The 18173-nt window shown below is 36.3% G+C and overlaps 1 protein-coding gene across 16 annotated transcripts in view; it reads right to left on the bottom strand.

Annotated features, from left to right (window-relative positions):
* FUBP1 (far upstream element binding protein 1) overlaps positions 1-18173 on the bottom strand; it is a 35588-nt gene that overhangs the window by 5937 nt on the left and 11478 nt on the right. For 8 of the 16 annotated variants that reach the window (XR_010132459.1, XR_010132453.1, XM_055351080.2 and 5 more), the window contains 15 exons: positions 17706-17745; positions 17127-17176; positions 16959-17030; positions 16770-16827; positions 15147-15309; positions 14948-15046; positions 14723-14824; positions 14331-14433; positions 14139-14239; positions 13648-13789; positions 12851-13011; positions 10430-10581; positions 10269-10348; positions 6603-6731; positions 5282-5356 (listed from right to left, as the gene is read on the bottom strand). Coding sequence is in view for 13 of the 16 variants with exons in the window: in XM_055351080.2 (XP_055207055.1) it covers positions 5282-5356; positions 6603-6731; positions 10269-10348; positions 10430-10581; positions 12851-13011; positions 13648-13789; positions 14139-14239; positions 14331-14433; positions 14723-14824; positions 14948-15046; positions 15147-15309; positions 16770-16827; positions 16959-17030; positions 17127-17176; positions 17706-17745 (1527 nt within the window). In the remaining 3 variants the exon portion in view is untranslated. Of the gene's footprint in view, positions 1-5281; positions 5357-6602; positions 6732-10268; positions 10349-10429; positions 10582-12850; positions 13012-13647; positions 13790-14138; positions 14240-14330; positions 14434-14722; positions 14825-14947; positions 15047-15146; positions 15310-16769; positions 16828-16958; positions 17031-17126; positions 17180-17705; positions 17746-18173 lie in introns of all 16 variants that reach the window. The other 8 variants (XR_002004397.4, XM_055351074.2, XM_055351018.2 and 5 more) reach the window with 1 other exon arrangement.

The raw sequence follows: 18173 nt of genomic DNA, 5'->3' as shown, positions 1-18173 counted from the left end.
CTTTTTCCAAATAAGGTGACTTTGTTGAATTAAGAGACTAAAGAAATATAGCAATGAAATGCAACGCATGAATCTTGAATGTACTCTGAATTAAACAAAACACACAGACGACAAAAGACATATTCCTGACAACTATGGAAATTTAAATATAGTCTGTATGCTTGTGATAATATTGAGGGTATTTATTTTCAGACAGGGTCTCACTCTGCCACCCAGGCTGGAGTGCAGTGGTGCAATCATGGCTCACTGCAGCCTCAACCTCCCAGGGCTCAGGTGATCCTCCCACCTAGGCCTCTAGAGTAGCTGGGACTACAGGCCCACCATGCCTAGCTGACATTTTTCTCTTTTTTTGTAGAGATGGGGTTTTGCCATGTTGTCCAGGCTGGTCCTGAACTCCTGGACTCAAGTGATCCACCTGCCTTGGCCTCCCAAAGTCCTGGGATTACAGGCGTCAACCACTGTGTCCAGACATTGAGTTTATTTAGAGCAAACTGTCTTGTCTGCAACTTACTTTGAAATGGTTCATACACAAAAAACATACATATAAAGCACATACAGCAAACTTTTAAAAAATGATGAAGCTGAGTGTCTGATGCCTTATTTCCCCAATTTCTGAAGGTATATAATTTTCTAAATAAAAAATTGAGAAGAGAGAGTATGTGTTCTCCTATTCAGTTTCTTTACTTAAGCACTATTTTATTTCGTTTGTAACTCACTTGGCTTTGTGAAATAATTACCATAGACAAAAATACTGGAGCATGGACATACAGGAAGCTCTTTTTATGTTTGTAGGATGCTGCCAACAAGACCAACTTCATAGTTTCAGAAAGCAGTCTATCACCATTGTAAAACAGGTCACAGACTCAAAGCAACTGAGTGAAAGAATTTAAGATTTATGATTCTTTAAAAATGCCTGAAAAAAAACCCTCTTTCCTTGGGTAACAGAGAACTCTCATATACTATTAAAAATTCTCATATTTTCCTGTCTTCTGTAAATAACTGTTCTCAAAGAGGAAGTAAGTTTAACATTTTCCTCTTACAAGACACAATTCAAGCAAATCTGAAACAGGTTTCAATATCTAAAAAACTGGTGTGACAATAGCAATAAAACCACACATTGTCTCTTACAGGGTGCACACTTGAAACCAAACCTGATCAAGGTAGCAATCAATATTCTTCAGGTTTTAAACCCCATTGTAAGAGTTACTCATTTTAGATGCAAATTAACAATGTAAAATGGTAGAAACAGGCATATGCATCAAGAAAATTCATCGATGTTCCCTTAAAAAACTACAACCTCTGCAAACTCCTATATCCCTGTGGAAAGCTAATAGTAAACACTTTAGACTTTAAGAAAAACCAAATTCTTGGTAAATAAGTTGGTAATATTTGACACTCCAATCTTAAAAGATGTTCAAGAAAAGCTTATTTCACTCTTCCAATCTAAAGGGCAAATGTGATTTATTTTGCCCAGTTGGAAGTAGAGAAAGAACTCTTTCCCTGCCCCTTCAGACATGTACTGCCTTACCTTGCGCTCCCCTTATTCCTCTCTTTAGTTACTGGATTTTGTTTGTTTTGAGACAGGGTCTTGCTCTGTCACCTAGGCCAGAACACAGTGGCAGTGGTGTGATCATGGCTTAGTTACTGTTTGATGCCAGATAGTTGAGTTTATACTTCAGTAGAACATTATCTAATATTTATTATAGTTTTATAATTATAAAGTATAAAGTTTAGCCTTAAATTTCTTTCATCCCAAAGATAAAAGACTTGCTCTAGAGTTAGCTTGTAAGATTCTATCAGAGCCTAAGAGCCAGCCTTGCATGAATAGATTTTCACACTCAGTTGTCTTCCCATATACCTGTACCTTTCCCACAAGTCCTCACTCTACCCTCCTTTAGGCTTAAGGTACCAGATTCTTCAGGGTTCAGAGTCTACCATATCAGTCCTTATCATAATGGCCTTCCTCAAGTCAAACTTTTCCCAAATGTCTTCACTTCTCCAAACAAGAATTACTCCTTTCTATTTTGAAACCCTGTTTGTTCTCTTAAGGGTCTTATAAAAAATCCCTCTATTCTAGCTTTAAAAACACCCATCTTTACTGCCATTCCTTATAAGTCTCTGAAATCTTATCAAGATTTTCTCTACTTGGGAGGCTGAGGCAGAAGAATTGCTTCAACCTGGGAGGTGGATGCTGCAGTGAGCCGAGATCATGCCACTGCACTTCAGCCTGGGCGACAGGGAAAGGCTCCATCTCAAAAAAAATAATAATAATAAAATAAAATAAAATTTCTCCTCTTAGTTTGGTGTTATCCTTGGGAATTTAGAATTGTTTTAAAATATAAACTTAATTTTGGGAAACTTAACCCACATCTGTTTTCAATAGTTTTTTTTTTTTTTTCAGTAAATAAGCAAATAATGACAAATTAAAATCTATGAATGGAGTTTTCTGTTCTTAACAAGAAAAACTTAAATTAGGCTCCAAAAGCTGTGAAAGCCTGCCTAGTTTGGCAAAAGGGGCACTAGGATGGGGAATCAGGAAATCTGAAGTCCTAGCATCATACCCCTGCCACTGGAAAAGTCAACAACAGTTGGCTTTGAGATAAAGATGTCTATCTCCCTGTTATTCCCTTTCTCCTTCCATTTAAGAAATGTGAAGACTGAACCAAGTTTTATGCTTTAAGGTTTCTTATTTGTAGTAAAAAGATCCTGATGACAGGTAAGATACCTAGAAGAAATTAAAGCAGTTAAGCAACTAATCATTTACAAAAAGAACTTTTATAGAAAAAGACAAATTGACTCCATATGATGATGACAAATGCTCACTCATCAAGCACCTGACTAAATTACCTAGCATTATTTCCTTTAAGATATACACATGTGGCCAGGCGCAGTGGCTCACGCCTGTAATCCCAACACTTTGGGAGGCTGAGGCGGGTGGATCACCTGAGGTCAGGAGTTCGAGACCAGCCTGGCCAACATGGTGAAACCCTGTCTCTACTAAAAATACAAAAATTAGCTGGATGTGGTTGGGCGCCTGTAATCCCAGCTACTTGGGAAGTTGAGGCAGGAGAATCGCTTGAACCCAGGAAGCGGAGGTTGCACTGAGACGAAATCGCACCATTGCTTGGGGAATAAGACCAAGACTCCGTCTTAAAAAAAAAAAAAAAACAACGAGATATGTATGTGAAGGACTTGCCCAACTAATCTATTTTGCTCATAAAATTAACAGGTGAGGCTGGGTGCAGTCGCTCACACCCGTAATCCCAACACTTTGGAAGGCTGAGGCAGATGGATCACTTGAGGTCAGGAGTTTGAGACCAGCTTGGCCAACATGATGAAAGCCCGTATCTACTAAATACACAAAAAATCAGCCGGACGTTGTAGCAGGCGCCTGTAATCCCAGCTACTTGGGAGGCTGAGGCAGGAGAATCGCTTGAACCTGGGAGGCGGAGGTTGCAGTGAGCTGAGATTGCGTCACCGCACTCCAGCCTGGGCGAGAGTGAGACTCCCTCTCAAATAAATAAATAAATAAAATTAACAGGTGATTATTGTGGTACTACAGAAAAACAACAGAAAAGGTGGGGTAAGGAGTTTCTTTAGTCATACAGCATTATTATTTAACATCTAATTATTATTTAATTATTTCTATGCCATGTTTTCCTACAGAGGATTCAAGACAGTATAGTATAGTATCTCTAACTGGCAGGGAAATGGTAAAAAAATAAAAAATTAAAGACAAGGCAAAATTTCTTCCCTTAACAATAAAAATCAGAATTCAACCCACCCACTCATTTTGAGTAAAACATAAAAAGTAAAACAAAAAAGACTAAACAGTAAATGTATTAATGGCCATATTACAAATAATCAATAAGGTAAAATAAAGCACAGAAGCCAAACTCATTCCTCCGTAATTACCTAAATCCATTAACAAGCCTTTAGTTTTACCTACTTAATAATAACTAGGGACCCTATCTAGGGGACATTACCCATTGAGAAAACAGAAGTTGAAGTTAGTGATTTTTTAACCCAAACACGTGACCAGGTCTCACTATGATGCCAAGGCTGGCCTCAATCTCCTGTGTTCAAGGAATCCTTCCACCTTAGCCTCCCAAGCAGCTGGGACTACAAGTGTGTGCCACCGCACGTGGCTCATGCTCAAGTCTTTTAAAATGGTGATGCTATTTAATTAAAGTTAAGTTGATTACAGGTCCTGACCACAATGCTGTCAGGGCATGATTATTAATAGCATCCCTATTCATTCTAAAAAGGATCCTAGTTCAGAAAATAAATTATGTAACCAACCTTAATCAGAGTATGCTGTTTTTAAGTTAAAAGTTTCTTTTTGCCGAATTGTAGCTACTGTAGATCTGCCTAAGCTAGGTCACAAAAACATAATCTGTTAAAGCCTCAGAAAGAGACGGAACATGACTCTCCTAGGAAGCCATTCTAAAAGGAAAAACAATTTTTCTTTAAAAAGAAACCAGTTGTGCAAAACAACTTTATCATCAGGTATATGTAATTTTACATCTAGAAGATTAAAATCATCACCTTTCTGGAAATTTTTCTTTCTGTGGAGAATGAGAAACATTCTTTGGCAAAGAAAACATTGAAAATCCCAAGTAGACCGTTCTCTTATGACAAAACTCTACCACCTATAGATTCTTTTTCTGCTAGTGAAGGATAACCAAGCTTACCAATTTAGCTTTCATTTGTGACATCTAGCTGTGGTATGTAATAATTTTAAATGACTAAGAGCAAAAGCAGCTGAAACATAGTGATTTGTCCAGAAGTAAAGTATCAGGTTCCAAATGGTTCCTAAAGAGACAAATTTGGGAGACAAGCTTGGGACTCAGACCCTCTTGGAAGCCAGATTCTGGTTCCATCACTTGGTTACTTTCTGTCACTGCAGATTACTTCTTACCTGCTTATCTTGCAGCAAAAATAATGGTATCACACACAATTTTCACCTGACACATTAAAATTTAACCTTATGTCATTTAGACTGATAATATATATAACTGTCATTGTCAAAAGTATAGTAATGTTAATATTGTATGTACCAGTAAGGACATTTCTAGTTTCAATTAATAACTGGTTGACAAATGCAATTAGAAAAAAAAATTTCCTTGCCATATAATCACAAATTTAAAAACTATAATTTACAACTGTCTTGATATATTTACAAGTCCAGTGATTTTATTCAATTATTCTCTTCCTGAAGATAATAATTTGTGTTTCAATTTAATTAAGTATGTATTTTCAAGAAATGTATAAAACATACCCATTTTCTTGTAGTACTCTTCCCAAGCCTTGGTATAATCAACCTGTCCAGCTGGGGCTGGATTCTGCTGATCTCCTTGTTCAAGCAAAACAAAACAAAAAACAGAATTAAAGTTTTTAAAAGGCAATTTTGGCCGTTTCCTTGGGTGTAGGAGCTGGCAGGGGCCTGCAATGTGACAGTGAGGGTAGGAGGGAGGTACTATGTGGTGGTGGCATCCCTAACAGTGCCAAAGATAGAAGGTACTGGGGGTACAGAGGTGGTGGACAGAAAAGAAAACCAACCTGTTTGAAGACTGGTTATGTTGAACATATAAGTAAATGCATGTCAAATAAGGAAATACACTGAGGACACCAGGTTTCTCACCGTTTGTAAACAAGTACAAAAAAGGAAAAGGCTTGAAAACCCCAAAATGCTGAAACGGATGTGGTGATATGAACATAGTTTTTAAAAATATATACATATATCGATGTTTATGTGTTTTTTGGTGTGTGTATGTAGGTATGCATGTATGTAAATATACTTCCTAGTTCTGCCTGTTGAAAGAAGCTAGAAGCAATTACACCTCAGTAGCAACAAGCATACTCAAGTCTCGTTTCTAACTACCATACTCTACTAAAAGGAATCAGAGCTCCTTGAAGAAATAGCTGACTCAAGGGCTGGAGCCCAGAAAGCACAAAATAACAATCTTACTGTGCCAGACAGTATGGAAGTGCTTAAAAGAATGACAGGTATTTCAAAAGGATATAGGCACCACCCTGAATATACTCCCTGACTGGCCAAATCCAGATAATCTGATTATCAAAATTATAAAAATACTTTAAAAATATAACCTATTGCAAAAATCAGAAATCCATAATGATATAAAGAACTTAATATATCAATGTTGACTTACTGATTTGGAGGGCTGTATGATGGTTATGTATTTTTGAAGAAGTACCCAACAGGACATCATGTCTACAGTTTAGTCTTCAATGATTTCTTTCAGAACTAATTATGCTGGATATAATTAGCTTCCTTCAGAACTAATTATAATGGATATTTAAAATAAATACACACAGATACACATGTATGATATAGATGGTAACAGAGTAAACAAGGGAATAAAACATTAACAGCTGGGCTATCTGGGTGCTCCTGGTATTCTTCTTACAACTTTTATGAAAGTTTGAACCTATTTCAAAGTAACAATTTAAAAAAGGAAAAGTCTGCTTAAATTATAATTAAATAATGTCAGAAATTTTAGGTATTATACAGTGATGTACTTCATATATAATTCCAACCACAAGTTTTGGCTTTCACATACAATAAGTTCTGTAGTTACCTTGTCCATTAGTTTGAGTTGTAGTTGGTGCACCTGCAGGGGCTGCTGGTGGTGGCTGCGCTTGCTGTTGATAATAGTGAGCGTAATAAGCAGCCCAAGCTGCTGAATTTGGATCCGTTCCTGCCTTAGCTAAAATAAATGAAAGTTCAAAGTTTGCATGTGAAGTCTGTAATTCTCTCTCTCTCTCTCTCACACACACACACACACACACACACACACACACACACACACACACACCCCAGCACTCTGGCAAATATACAGCCCCCAAAAATAACTAGAACATTAAAAAAAGTATATGAAAACTTAAATTTTCTATTATTTTTGTTGTCACCATCAGCTTTTATTAAAGAAAACCAAGTCTCAGAGAACATGTGACTTTCCCAGGTTAAAAACTACTGAGTGGCATAACTGGGATATGAATAAAGGTCTTTTGGCTCCAAATCCAATGCTCTGTCTCAAACTATCCTGTGCCCTTGTTTTTTTCTAAATTGGTTTCGCCTCAAGCACAAACAGCTCTATCTAGAAGATGACTAAAGAAAAACATTTCTAGGGACTAACCTGTGTAAGAAAGAAACAATTATTTTAGAACAATGAACTTTGTCCTTATTTTCAATGAAGAGAAAATATAAAAATCTTAAAAAAGATTAGCCACATTTCATCCTATTTCACATTGAATGTTATAAACTTGATGTCATCCTACTTGAAATTCTTCATTCTCTACAATCTTCAGGATGTTCAAAGCTTAAGTACAGCCTTCATTCAACATCTTTAACAGCCTGAACCCCCTGGCTTAGCCTTTCCATTTCAGCCTCATCTCTCCTTTTGGTTGTATCTCTTCAACACCCAAGCTCCAGCCACAACACAGTGCTTGTACTTTTCAGAAATCACTATGCCCGTGTCTCGGCTTTTAGCTATGTTGTCTCCTCTACACTTGACTGACCCTCACTCATCTCCCACATCAACTGAAGTGCGAACAGTTTGAGACCTTTCAATCTTCTAGAAACCAGAAAAAACTTGATTGTCTTTTATACTAGGAATACCACACAATTAAAACTTTTAAATTTTCTATTATACCTTCATTCTGAACAGCAGCAATTCTCAGCTGCTTAATAAAGGTTAGTCAAGTTTGAGAAAAATGAGCAAGAATTTCTAGAAAAAGAAAATTGCAAGGTAATATAATTGTAAGGTGTTATTAGGACACCCTCCAAACTTTTCTCAATTGCCCAATGTACTGCTTTTGTATGTTGGATGTTTACATATCTCAATAGTCTCATTATCTGTATTTTTTTTTTTTTTTTGAGATGAAGTGTCTCACTCTGTTGCCCAGGCTGGAGGGCAGTGGAGCAATTCTCAAGGAGTTCTCCTGTCTCAGCCTCCTAAGTAGCTGGGATTACAGACACCCACCACCACATCCAGCTAATTTTTGTATTTTTAGTAGAGACAGGGTTTCGCCATGTTTGCCAAGCTGGTCTCCAACTCCTGACCTCAAGTGATCCGCCCGCCTCAGCCTTCCGAAGTGCTAGCGTCACAGGTTTTAGCCATGGCGCCTGGCCATTATCTGTATATTAATCAAGAAATCTAGGTATTTCACTTTACACTATGCCTGGATAGAGAATTTGAGATAAAACAGACTTTAGGAAGTGGTATTTCTACTCCCAAATGTGAAAACCATACCAGAAAACCAGTCTCACAGTTACAAATAACTAGTATGTACTAAGAATTTACTAAATATTCACTCAACCCAAGATTCATTCATTTATTAATTTATAGATAAGAAAACAGAGGCTTAGAGGAGTTCAAAAACTTGCTTGACATCTCACAATTAGTAAACTGTAGGACTAGGACTGATATAGGTTTATTTGACTCTGAAGTCTAAATTCTTGACCACTACATAAATCCATTAACAGACCACTCTTTTTTTAAAGAAACATTTTAGTTCATATAATATTAAAACATTATGCTATTCTAAGTCTAATATAAGCAATATCCAACCCCAGGGACCCAGTAACCCTCTGATAAATCTGAGTGGGGCCAACCAGCTGGTTTTAGTTAAATGGGTTACTTCTTGCCCAAAGGCCATGCTGCAACCACATTCACTGACCAGCTTACAGTAGTGACTTCACTACTACTCCAAGTGAGAAATTCAACTTGTGATACAAAGACCACTTCCACTTCTTATTCCCATCATTTTTCCTCAATCATGCTAACCACCCAGTAGTGCTCAAAAATACAATCCTGGCAGATCCAAGTTACCCAATATGAATCTGCCTTTTAACCTACTCAAACTCTTCAATCCCATTAATTATACCATCCCAATCAGCCAACAAGAGGGAAAGAAAAGCCCTTTCATTCTCCAAAAATTAGTGGTTAGAATATTATATTCTGTACCCTGTGAGCCCCTTCCATCAGTGTTGCTTACGCTGGGAGTGCATTCTTTTGCTATAGAACACAACCCCAACTTTGCATACCTATATCCTAGCACAACTCAAGTCATGCTTGGTAACTGTCATGCTGTGTCATCATATTCCAAACAGCACACTTCCTATGAAGTTAATCAAGCAATTTCATTTACATAAATTACTTCAAGTTTTTTTTGGGATAAATGTATTGTGTGTAGAAAGTATTCCATAATTGAGTATATTTTCCTTGAAACTACACGAGTGAAAGAGGCCTAAAAGGTAGGTAGCAGGTGAGAAAAAAGCATCATAAATAAATGTCAATTGGTTTCAAAGAACGACTCTTTGACCAAGATGGAAAGCAAACTACAGGGTATGGAAAGATGCCAGAATATAATAGGATATAATAAATAAATCTGAATATAGAAAATAATTAAACGTATTTGGGCTTTAGCATGCAGTTATTAAATACAGGCCTGATTTTTACTCACATGAAGTTGTCATATGAGGAGTACTAGAACAGATATCTTATTTGACAATTTCGAAGTTTAATGAATGCCCCAATACTTAACACTCTGTTAGACTGTTATATATATATATATTTATATAGACTGTTACATATATACATAATTTTTTAAGAAATGGGATCCCATTCTGTTGCCCAGGGGAGTGCAATGGTGTGCCCACAGCTCAATACAATCTAGAACTTCTAGGCTCAAGCAATCCTCCCACCTCAGCCTTCTGAGCAGCTAGAAGTACAGGCACATACCACCCTGCCCGGCTAATTTTAAACAAATTTTTTTAGAGATGGGTTTTGCCATATTGCCCAGGCTCATCTCAAGCCTCAGCCTCAGACTTCTGAATAGGTGGGATTACAGACGTGAGCCTCAGTGCCCAGCCTCTATCACATAATTTTCTAAATAAGTAAAAACTATTTTTCCACAGATAACGTCACAATGAACATACTACACATTTGACAGCACTGGTATCCAAAACCTATGACACTGTGCTCTTTCCTGCAGCTTTTAGCTTTTATCATTCTACTGTATCAACTCATAAGCCAAAGGCAAGTAGAAAGAAATTCCATAAAAGCAGAGCTCATATTCATGTCAGTCCTATACACTGGGGTAGAGGCAGTGCCTAACACTGTTGAAAGAGTAAAGTGAGTGAAGGTGATGCATACAAATGTAGAATCAACACTAGAAAATTTAATAATGTAACAGGAGTGGAAAATAATGCAGATAACACACAAATAATAAGCATCTTCTACCTGGATCAGGAGGAGCCTGCTGCTGCCAGTGTGGATATGCATTTCCCCATCCCTGGGGAGCGTATGGGGCTGGAGGACCACTGAAAATAAAAATCAGTATAAAAATACAGTCCCAAAACTAGAATCTTTGGGGAGAGCCCAGAACTAAACCCAATACTTACTGAGGAGCTGGGCCTGGTGGTCCAGGATTATAAGGTGCAGGGTTGTATGGTCCCATTGGAGTTCCAGGCCCTGGAGGCCCAGGAGGTCCATGGGGGCCTGGGACACCATGGGGCCCATGGGGTACAGGTGGCCCTAAAGGATTTACTGGACCCTACAAAAAAAAGGATGACATAGAAAAATCAGAAAAACACAGTAATGGTTAAACAACTCTATGGACAAATAATCATCCATTTCTACCCTCTTATAGTCACAAACAACAAATTTTAGGTTTTCCTTCCTTTCCTCATTCATTTTGCAAAAACTATTCCATCTGCCATAATAATGAGACATGTAAAATTCACTAAAATCAACAGCAGTACCAATTAAATGCAATTTAAATTAAATTAAATTTAAATTAGCAATTAAATTTCCTTTAGCTTGTTTGCGGACAGCAGTAGTTCCCTTTCCTTTTATAATTCTTACTTTTACTATCTTTTTCCATCTTAATCACAGAAATCAGGTCCTTATCTTCAGCTCTTCTCTCTACATCTACTTGCCTAACATGAGACAACCATCTTGACAATATATTTCCAAACTGCTTGGGTCCTGTATCATCGTCTTCTGAACATTTCACTGATAACGTTAATAGCTAGTTGTTTCACTATGAAACTAAAATCCACCTCACAACCTATTTCTGTCACTGAAATCCCATTCAGATCAATAATTTATATCCTTTTTGGCTTTTCATGTATCATGATGTTTAATAGCACAAAAATTCCCTTTTTAATTCCTTCAATAAATCAGGATATTTTATATCCTTATCATGCATGCATGCCACATCATTAATAACGCTTAACTGATTTCTGTTTTGTTAAGCCAACAAAGACATTACACTTAACTGTCCTAAAATGCTCCTTCTGAGTAGTTAACACAACCAGGCGACATGTTGGACAAAATGCTAACACTACATTTTGTTGTAAATTTCTCACTGCAAAATAGGGAAACTAAACTTCATGACCTTTAAAGTTCTTTTTATTAACTTGTCTCTTTAAATCTCCAATTGCTGTCATCTCTCACTTACTATCCATGACCTATTCTTTCCAAGTAGTAAAAATAATACTGAAAAAGTAGCAACATTTTTTAGGGTTATGTGGCAGGCATTCTTTTAAGTGACACACACATGAACATTCATTTAATTCCTACAACTCTATGAAGTAGATACTATTATCCTCATTTTACAGGAGGAAACCAAGGAACAGAAAAGCCTGAGTAACTTCTCCAAGGTCACAGAACCAGTAAATGATTCACAGAATTCTGAACTCAGGCAACCCGACTACAGAGTCCATGCTCTTAATCACCACACCAAATTGCTTCTCCAAAACAATCTATCTTGTTTTTCCATGAATCCAACAGAAATCCTGACCCTTGCATGTTAGGCTAATACTGTAAAATAAAAAACCAAGATGTGCTATTCATTTTTTTGCCATGGCATCAACCTCTATCATTACTCTACAAACATCCTCTTCATTTTTTGAACCATTAAACTATCCATACAACAGAACTCACAATGTTTGTGTACATTTTCTAAGACGTTCCTTAAGCGTCTTTTGTACATCTATTTTTGTCTTCTCAAGTAGACAGAAACAGTGTCAACCTTGTTTTGCACGCACCCCATTCACAGCATGGCAAACACCAAAAATAATTTTTCCTAGGCAATTCTAATAATTTAAGATGCTCCCTGCACACTTTGTGTTAAAAACTCCAGTAAGACACTGTCTGCCTCACTTACAAAAAAGCAGTCAAAGCGTTTCATACTTTTTTGTTCTAACAGAAAACTTTTCTGGAGAAAAAATTTCCAAATTTGTCTGTGCACCAGAATCACCCAAACATCTATGTAAAATTAGATGCTGGGCCCTAGCCCAGACATTTTGAGTCAGGTCTGTCTCTGTATATTATGTGTAGGAGTGGGAAGCACCCAAATAGTCTACATTTTAATACCCCCAGATGATCTGTGAGCCAGTCCAAAACCTAGGATTTATGAATTTCTACTGTAGAGCGGCAGATGTATCTGATTTATCTTGTTTGCCTCGCTGGGGTTCAGTAGAGTAAAATCTTAATAATGAATTCCCATTAACTATGTCCTTCAAGTATGTTCCACAATCCTACACCAACACTAATATCATGCCTGCAGGTAACACTACCCTCCTCTTATCTAGCCAAACCCAAATGTAAGGTTGTTCTCAAAACCTGTAACTGCACATTTAATTAGGTTATTTTCATTGCTGGAAAATCTTCACGTTGTATCTATTATACATATCATGAAATCTACAAATGCTGACTAGTAATGATACATTTTCCCTTTGATGTATTTGAATAAACGTCTTAATTTAACTACAGTCTAAGGGTCTACACTAAAAATTAAAAGTTTAAAGTATACTCACACCAATCTTTTCTTCTATGAGTTGCCGAGCATAGTCTATCTGTTGTGGAGTGCCACGAATTGTAAATAACTTCATATTAGGATCTGCATTTGGTGGAGGATTTCTCTGAAGTTCTATTCTTGCACCAGACTGTTGGCTTATGCTTTTTATGGTTTCACCTCCTAAAATCAAAAGACAGTAATTTCTTTAAAGGTTTCAAGGGCGTACTAGGAGCTATTTAGAAGAAAATGGTCACAATTAAACGGGCCATTAAAAATATGGTTTGGTCAGTATCCTAACTGACAATATTGTATTAAGATTTTTCATTTAATATTCTACACTGAAAATCAAATTTTAGGAAGCATTTCATGCTTCTCTTAAAATACATTTACATTTACTTAGTATGTTTAAACATAACCTTAATGTGATTATAATATTTGAATTAACTGCTTTTAAAAGCAGTGTAAATATAAACTAATACACTTATAAACATTCAAATTTTTAAAATGAGTCGGGAAAAACCAAAATGCACAAACAAAAACACTCAAACCACTTTTTGGGTCAAAAGACATTTCTTATGCTAATAATTATCTCTTAGTTCGCTTTCTCTAGAAGCTAGTAAGATTAAAATCCTGCTCTTTTTATAAATATACATGAGATCCCTCATTTATGTTTTAGTTGTTACATATTAACATAAGAATGCTTTTCTACTAAAATATGGTCAGAGAAAAAGCATTGCCACTTGTTTACGACAGCAACAGAAAGTGTCCAGAAAAATGAATAATGTGTTAAAACATTAGGAGTTTAAAATACATTGCCTTTTCCTATTATTAATCCAGTTTTCCCAGTTGGCACAATAAAATTAAATTCCTGTAGTCCACCAGGTGGTCCCATGTTCCAGTTGCCTTGACCTCTACCTCTTCCTCGACCACCAGGTCCAGGTCCACCAGGATTACCAGCCTATAGAGAGGGAAAGACAAGAACAAAGAGTCAGCACAGAAATACTTTTGTTTCATGATAAAATTATTACGTTTATTTTTCCCAGCTCTCATATACCTGAATCAGAAATGTAGAGATGAACTGGCCCTAATAATAAGTAATAACATTTTTTTAAATACAAGAGTAAATAAGGTAGCACTTAAGGTAGTAGTTCTTCCTGCTCCAAGATCTTTACCTTAAAGCAATTTAAACTTTCTCCATTAATAAAGCATCATCAAGCAGACTCTGATATAGAGGTAACTTCAGATTTCATGAAGGAAAATACTTTTCCATAAAAACAAAAAATGAAAATGTTAACTTTCTATCAAACCTGAACACTTCGAAGAAGGTCTGTAATAATTTCTGCAGCATGTTGACATCGGTCTGGAGGTCCTGTTATTTGTGCTATCCTCTCCGGTGTTGTCCCATCATCTTCAAAACAAAGAAACAAAATTAATTAAACAATAAATGTATGTCAAAACTCATTGCTGCCAACACTTACAAGATTATTATATGTACTCACCTGGCTTAAACTGAATGCGAACACCAGCATCATTTTGTATTTTTTTGATCATCTCTCCATTTCTTCCTATTACAATGCCAACAGCAAATCTTGGAATGGGGACCTTATGTAAAAAAGACTAAGTATTAAGAAAGCTAGCTTCTCAGGGTTTAAAGTAAAAAAAAGTATTTTAAAAAAGCGCCATTTCCTGAAAATCTGCCTCAAATCAGAAAAGTACATATAATTCTATATTTATAGTAAATAGGGTAACAAGATATATAGAATTCTGTATTCTAAAGTATAAAGGTGAAATAAAAGGATAACAATGTTAGAGCTACTTAACACAAAACAGAAAACACTATTATATTTATGAATTAGCATACAACCATTTCTGAATGGGTATTTTTACTTACATCTATCCCTTCATTTCCTCCTATTCTTGACCCATACTCATTCCGAACTTCTCTGAAACCGCCTTGATCACGAATTAACTCTAACACCATTTCCTTGGCTTGCTAAAGCAGAAAAAAGTTAGCTAATTTAGAAAGCATGTCTCAAAACATTTTAATTATTCATGCATATTTTGCCCAAACCCATTCAACCCACTCTTTCTTTATAAAGTATAAAGTTAAGTTTACTTGAACTTTATATGGGTCTCCTGTAATCCTAAGAGGTTTGTCAGCACCAGTGTTCTGCGGCCCGTCTTGAATCATAACCATTTTAACTCCAGCCCGTTCCTGTTATAATCATAGAAATAATATATATTAACAAAAGGGAGTGGACAAAAATGGGCATCAAAACAGATCAAAAGTAGCCATTTCACAAAAATAACAATACCTGAAGCTGTTTAATAGTTTCTCCCCCTTTTCCAATGACTAATCCTGCCTTGCTAGCTGGAATCATGATTTCCTGAACTGCATTTCCCGGTCCATCGCCATGATGGAAGCCAGGAGCTGGTCTTCCTTTTTCAACAATCTGGTCCAGTAACCGTTTTGCTGACCTGTTAACAAATTAATATTTAAATAGTAAGCTGTGGCATACTCAAGCTTATTCAAATGGAGAAATATAAAACAATATAACCAAGTACTCCTCCTATCCCAGTTCAGGATTACGTGCCTTGATGCTAACTTTAACAATGCTTTTACTTTTAACTGAAAGAAAATGCCATCAAGGGTCAAAGATTGAGAGATTATGCAAAAAAATTTTCTAGATATACAATTTTTATTTTTAAGAATAGTCCAAAATTTCCAAGAAAGAACTCTAATGCTAAAGTTATCTCAGAATTAAACTGATTCTTCCAAGAATTAAATGATTTATTTACATTTTTAAACTACCATTTTGCTTACTCATATGCTACAATTATTCATTCAACAAATATTTAAATATCAACTATGTGCAGGTGCTATTCTAGGTAATGGGGTAATAGCACTCAAAGAAACAGGGTTCCTGCTACAGTGGCTTCATTTCATTAAATAAGTAAAAATAACATGTCAAATGAATAACACATTAATTGGAAAGTGCTATAAAGAAAATCAGGCTGGGGGGAAAATCACGCCTGTAATCCCAGGACTTTGGGAGGCCGAGGTGGGTGGATCACGAGGTCAAGAGATCGAGACCATCCTGGCCAACATGGTGAAACCCTGTCTCTACTTAAAAAATACAAAAATTAGCTGGGTGTGGTGGCATGCACCTGTAGTCCCAGCTACTCAGGAGGCGGAGGTTGCAGTGAGCCGAGATCGTGCCCCTGCACTCCAGCCTGGCAACAGAGCGAGACTTCATCTCAAAAAAAAAAAGAAAAGAAAAAATCTAGTAATGAGGGAGAACTAATAATGCAGAAGAAAGTACAACTGCAGGCTGAACCTTCAGTAGGAAGAAAGGGCTGGCTTTAGGCACACGAACACAAAGGAAAGCAATTACCTGAGTACTATGTGAACAGAGGAAAAATGAAGGCTGGTAGGTTTAGTGGTAGGGAAAAAGAAAAGCTTCTTATCATTTGCTTCCATTTTCTCAGTAAATAAGCTTAAGTGGGAGAGGGTGGGGTTAGATGCTGAAGATTTGGAGGTGGGGAAATACAGTATTAAAGAGCCTTGGAGAGGAGTGGAAAAGTGAATGGAACCAGGGAAATGCAGGCAACACAGTCCACTTGAGCTTAATGTCTGAGTTTTAGGTGTCACCAGTCAACCTGACTGTGCACTCTTCTCCAGGCTACACGTGGCTTTACAAGTAGAGAATGGAGTAGATATGGAGTTGTTTTAACCATTTTCTGTGTTTAATGATTCAGATGATGAACCCTACCTGAGAAAGGCATGAGGCATAAACTTCAAAGGAGTTGGAGGACTTTGAGGGAAGGTGGCAGCGAAACCATAGTGTAAAATAAAGCAGTAACAAAGAGAAGAGACGAAATTCAAAGAGTTTTGCTGTTGTTATTTAAGTAGATTTTTAAGATTTTTTCAAACTTACTGGACAGATTCAGGTGTTCCAGTTAACATACAGGACCTTTCTGGAAGGCCACCACTGTCTACAATTTAAAACAAACAGAAAACTTCAGGTCAAAAGATTAAAAGTAGCATTATTGTTACTAGAAACCTTAAAAAAAAAAAAAGCTAGTTTTCTAGTCACACTGAAAATACCATGAGAATGTAACATTACCAGGAGCTATCTGTATTTTGCATCCAGATTCCTGTTGTATGCGTGAGATCTGTTCACCTCCTCTGCCAATTACTAGTTAGAAAAAAAAAAAAATTTTTTTTTTTGGTTGAAAGATTCTAAAGTATGTTTTGATCATGTTTTCAGAACTTTAAAAATCAAGTTACTTACTGAATCCAACCATTCCATCTGGAACTTTGTATTCTTCTGTCATTACAGATCTGCTAAGAAATAACAGAAAGCACCATTTTCCTTCAATGAAAGAATACTTTGTTTACAAATAAAAGATAATCTATTAATAAAAATGGAAGTCTAATGTCTCCCAATGGCTTAAACTAAGGTTCTAGGCTCAGACTCATGTCAAAAAATATGGTCTTATTACTTGAGTAGTTAAATTAAGAATTTTAAGATGACACATCAAGTGAAGAAGGGATGATGAATGGAACAGTCTGAAGGCATGAACTGTAAAGAAGTTGAAGTGGAGTTTAGAGAATGTCATCTTAACAGTTACTCTAATTCACCCCTGTTCTTCTAAAATGTGGTTAATTCCACCTATCTCTCCAAATCACAAATTTTTCTCACTCAAAAGAAAAATCATCACTTTATGGTACCTTCCCAAGGGGAGTGATATGAACTAGGTACACCAAAAAATACACAGACACATATTCAATATACACCAATGTGGTTGTGTTTTTACATACAGCTCAACCAAAACTTGCAGAGTACTTTTTGAAAATCTTGTGACTATACCTTTGCTGCTGATGCATCGGTGGTAACTGTGTTCCAAAAGCTATCAAAAAATTAAATAAAAATAAAACGAAAATTCAAAATTTAAATTTACTCATATATTTAACAACACAATCACATCAAACATTCAAAAATCTCTCCCTAATGCACAGACAACACCTTGAAGAGAGTCAAATTTTTTACACAATATTTATATTGGCATTGACAGGGGCAAGAGAGCCAATGAAAGGGAAGACATTATATTAGCAATGGCACAGAACAAAATAATTTCCTTTTTCAAGTTGTACAAGTATAGATCAAGAATTGGAGTTGTTAAATATGTAAAATAATTCAGCAACCAATCCTTACATATACCTGGCCACAATTAATGGGACAGATTGTAAAATAGGAGGAACAGGTATATATTTACAAAGAAATTCAGGCTAGCTGATCCAAAACACTCATAAACCAACTAACTTCAAAGATACCCAA

Source organism: Gorilla gorilla, chromosome 1, assembly GCF_029281585.2.
Source record: "Gorilla gorilla gorilla isolate KB3781 chromosome 1, NHGRI_mGorGor1-v2.1_pri, whole genome shotgun sequence".
NCBI classification, from domain to species: domain Eukaryota; kingdom Metazoa; phylum Chordata; class Mammalia; order Primates; family Hominidae; genus Gorilla; species Gorilla gorilla.
The sequence above is the reverse complement of the archived record's forward strand: the minus strand, read 5'-3'. Positions and strand labels throughout refer to the sequence as shown.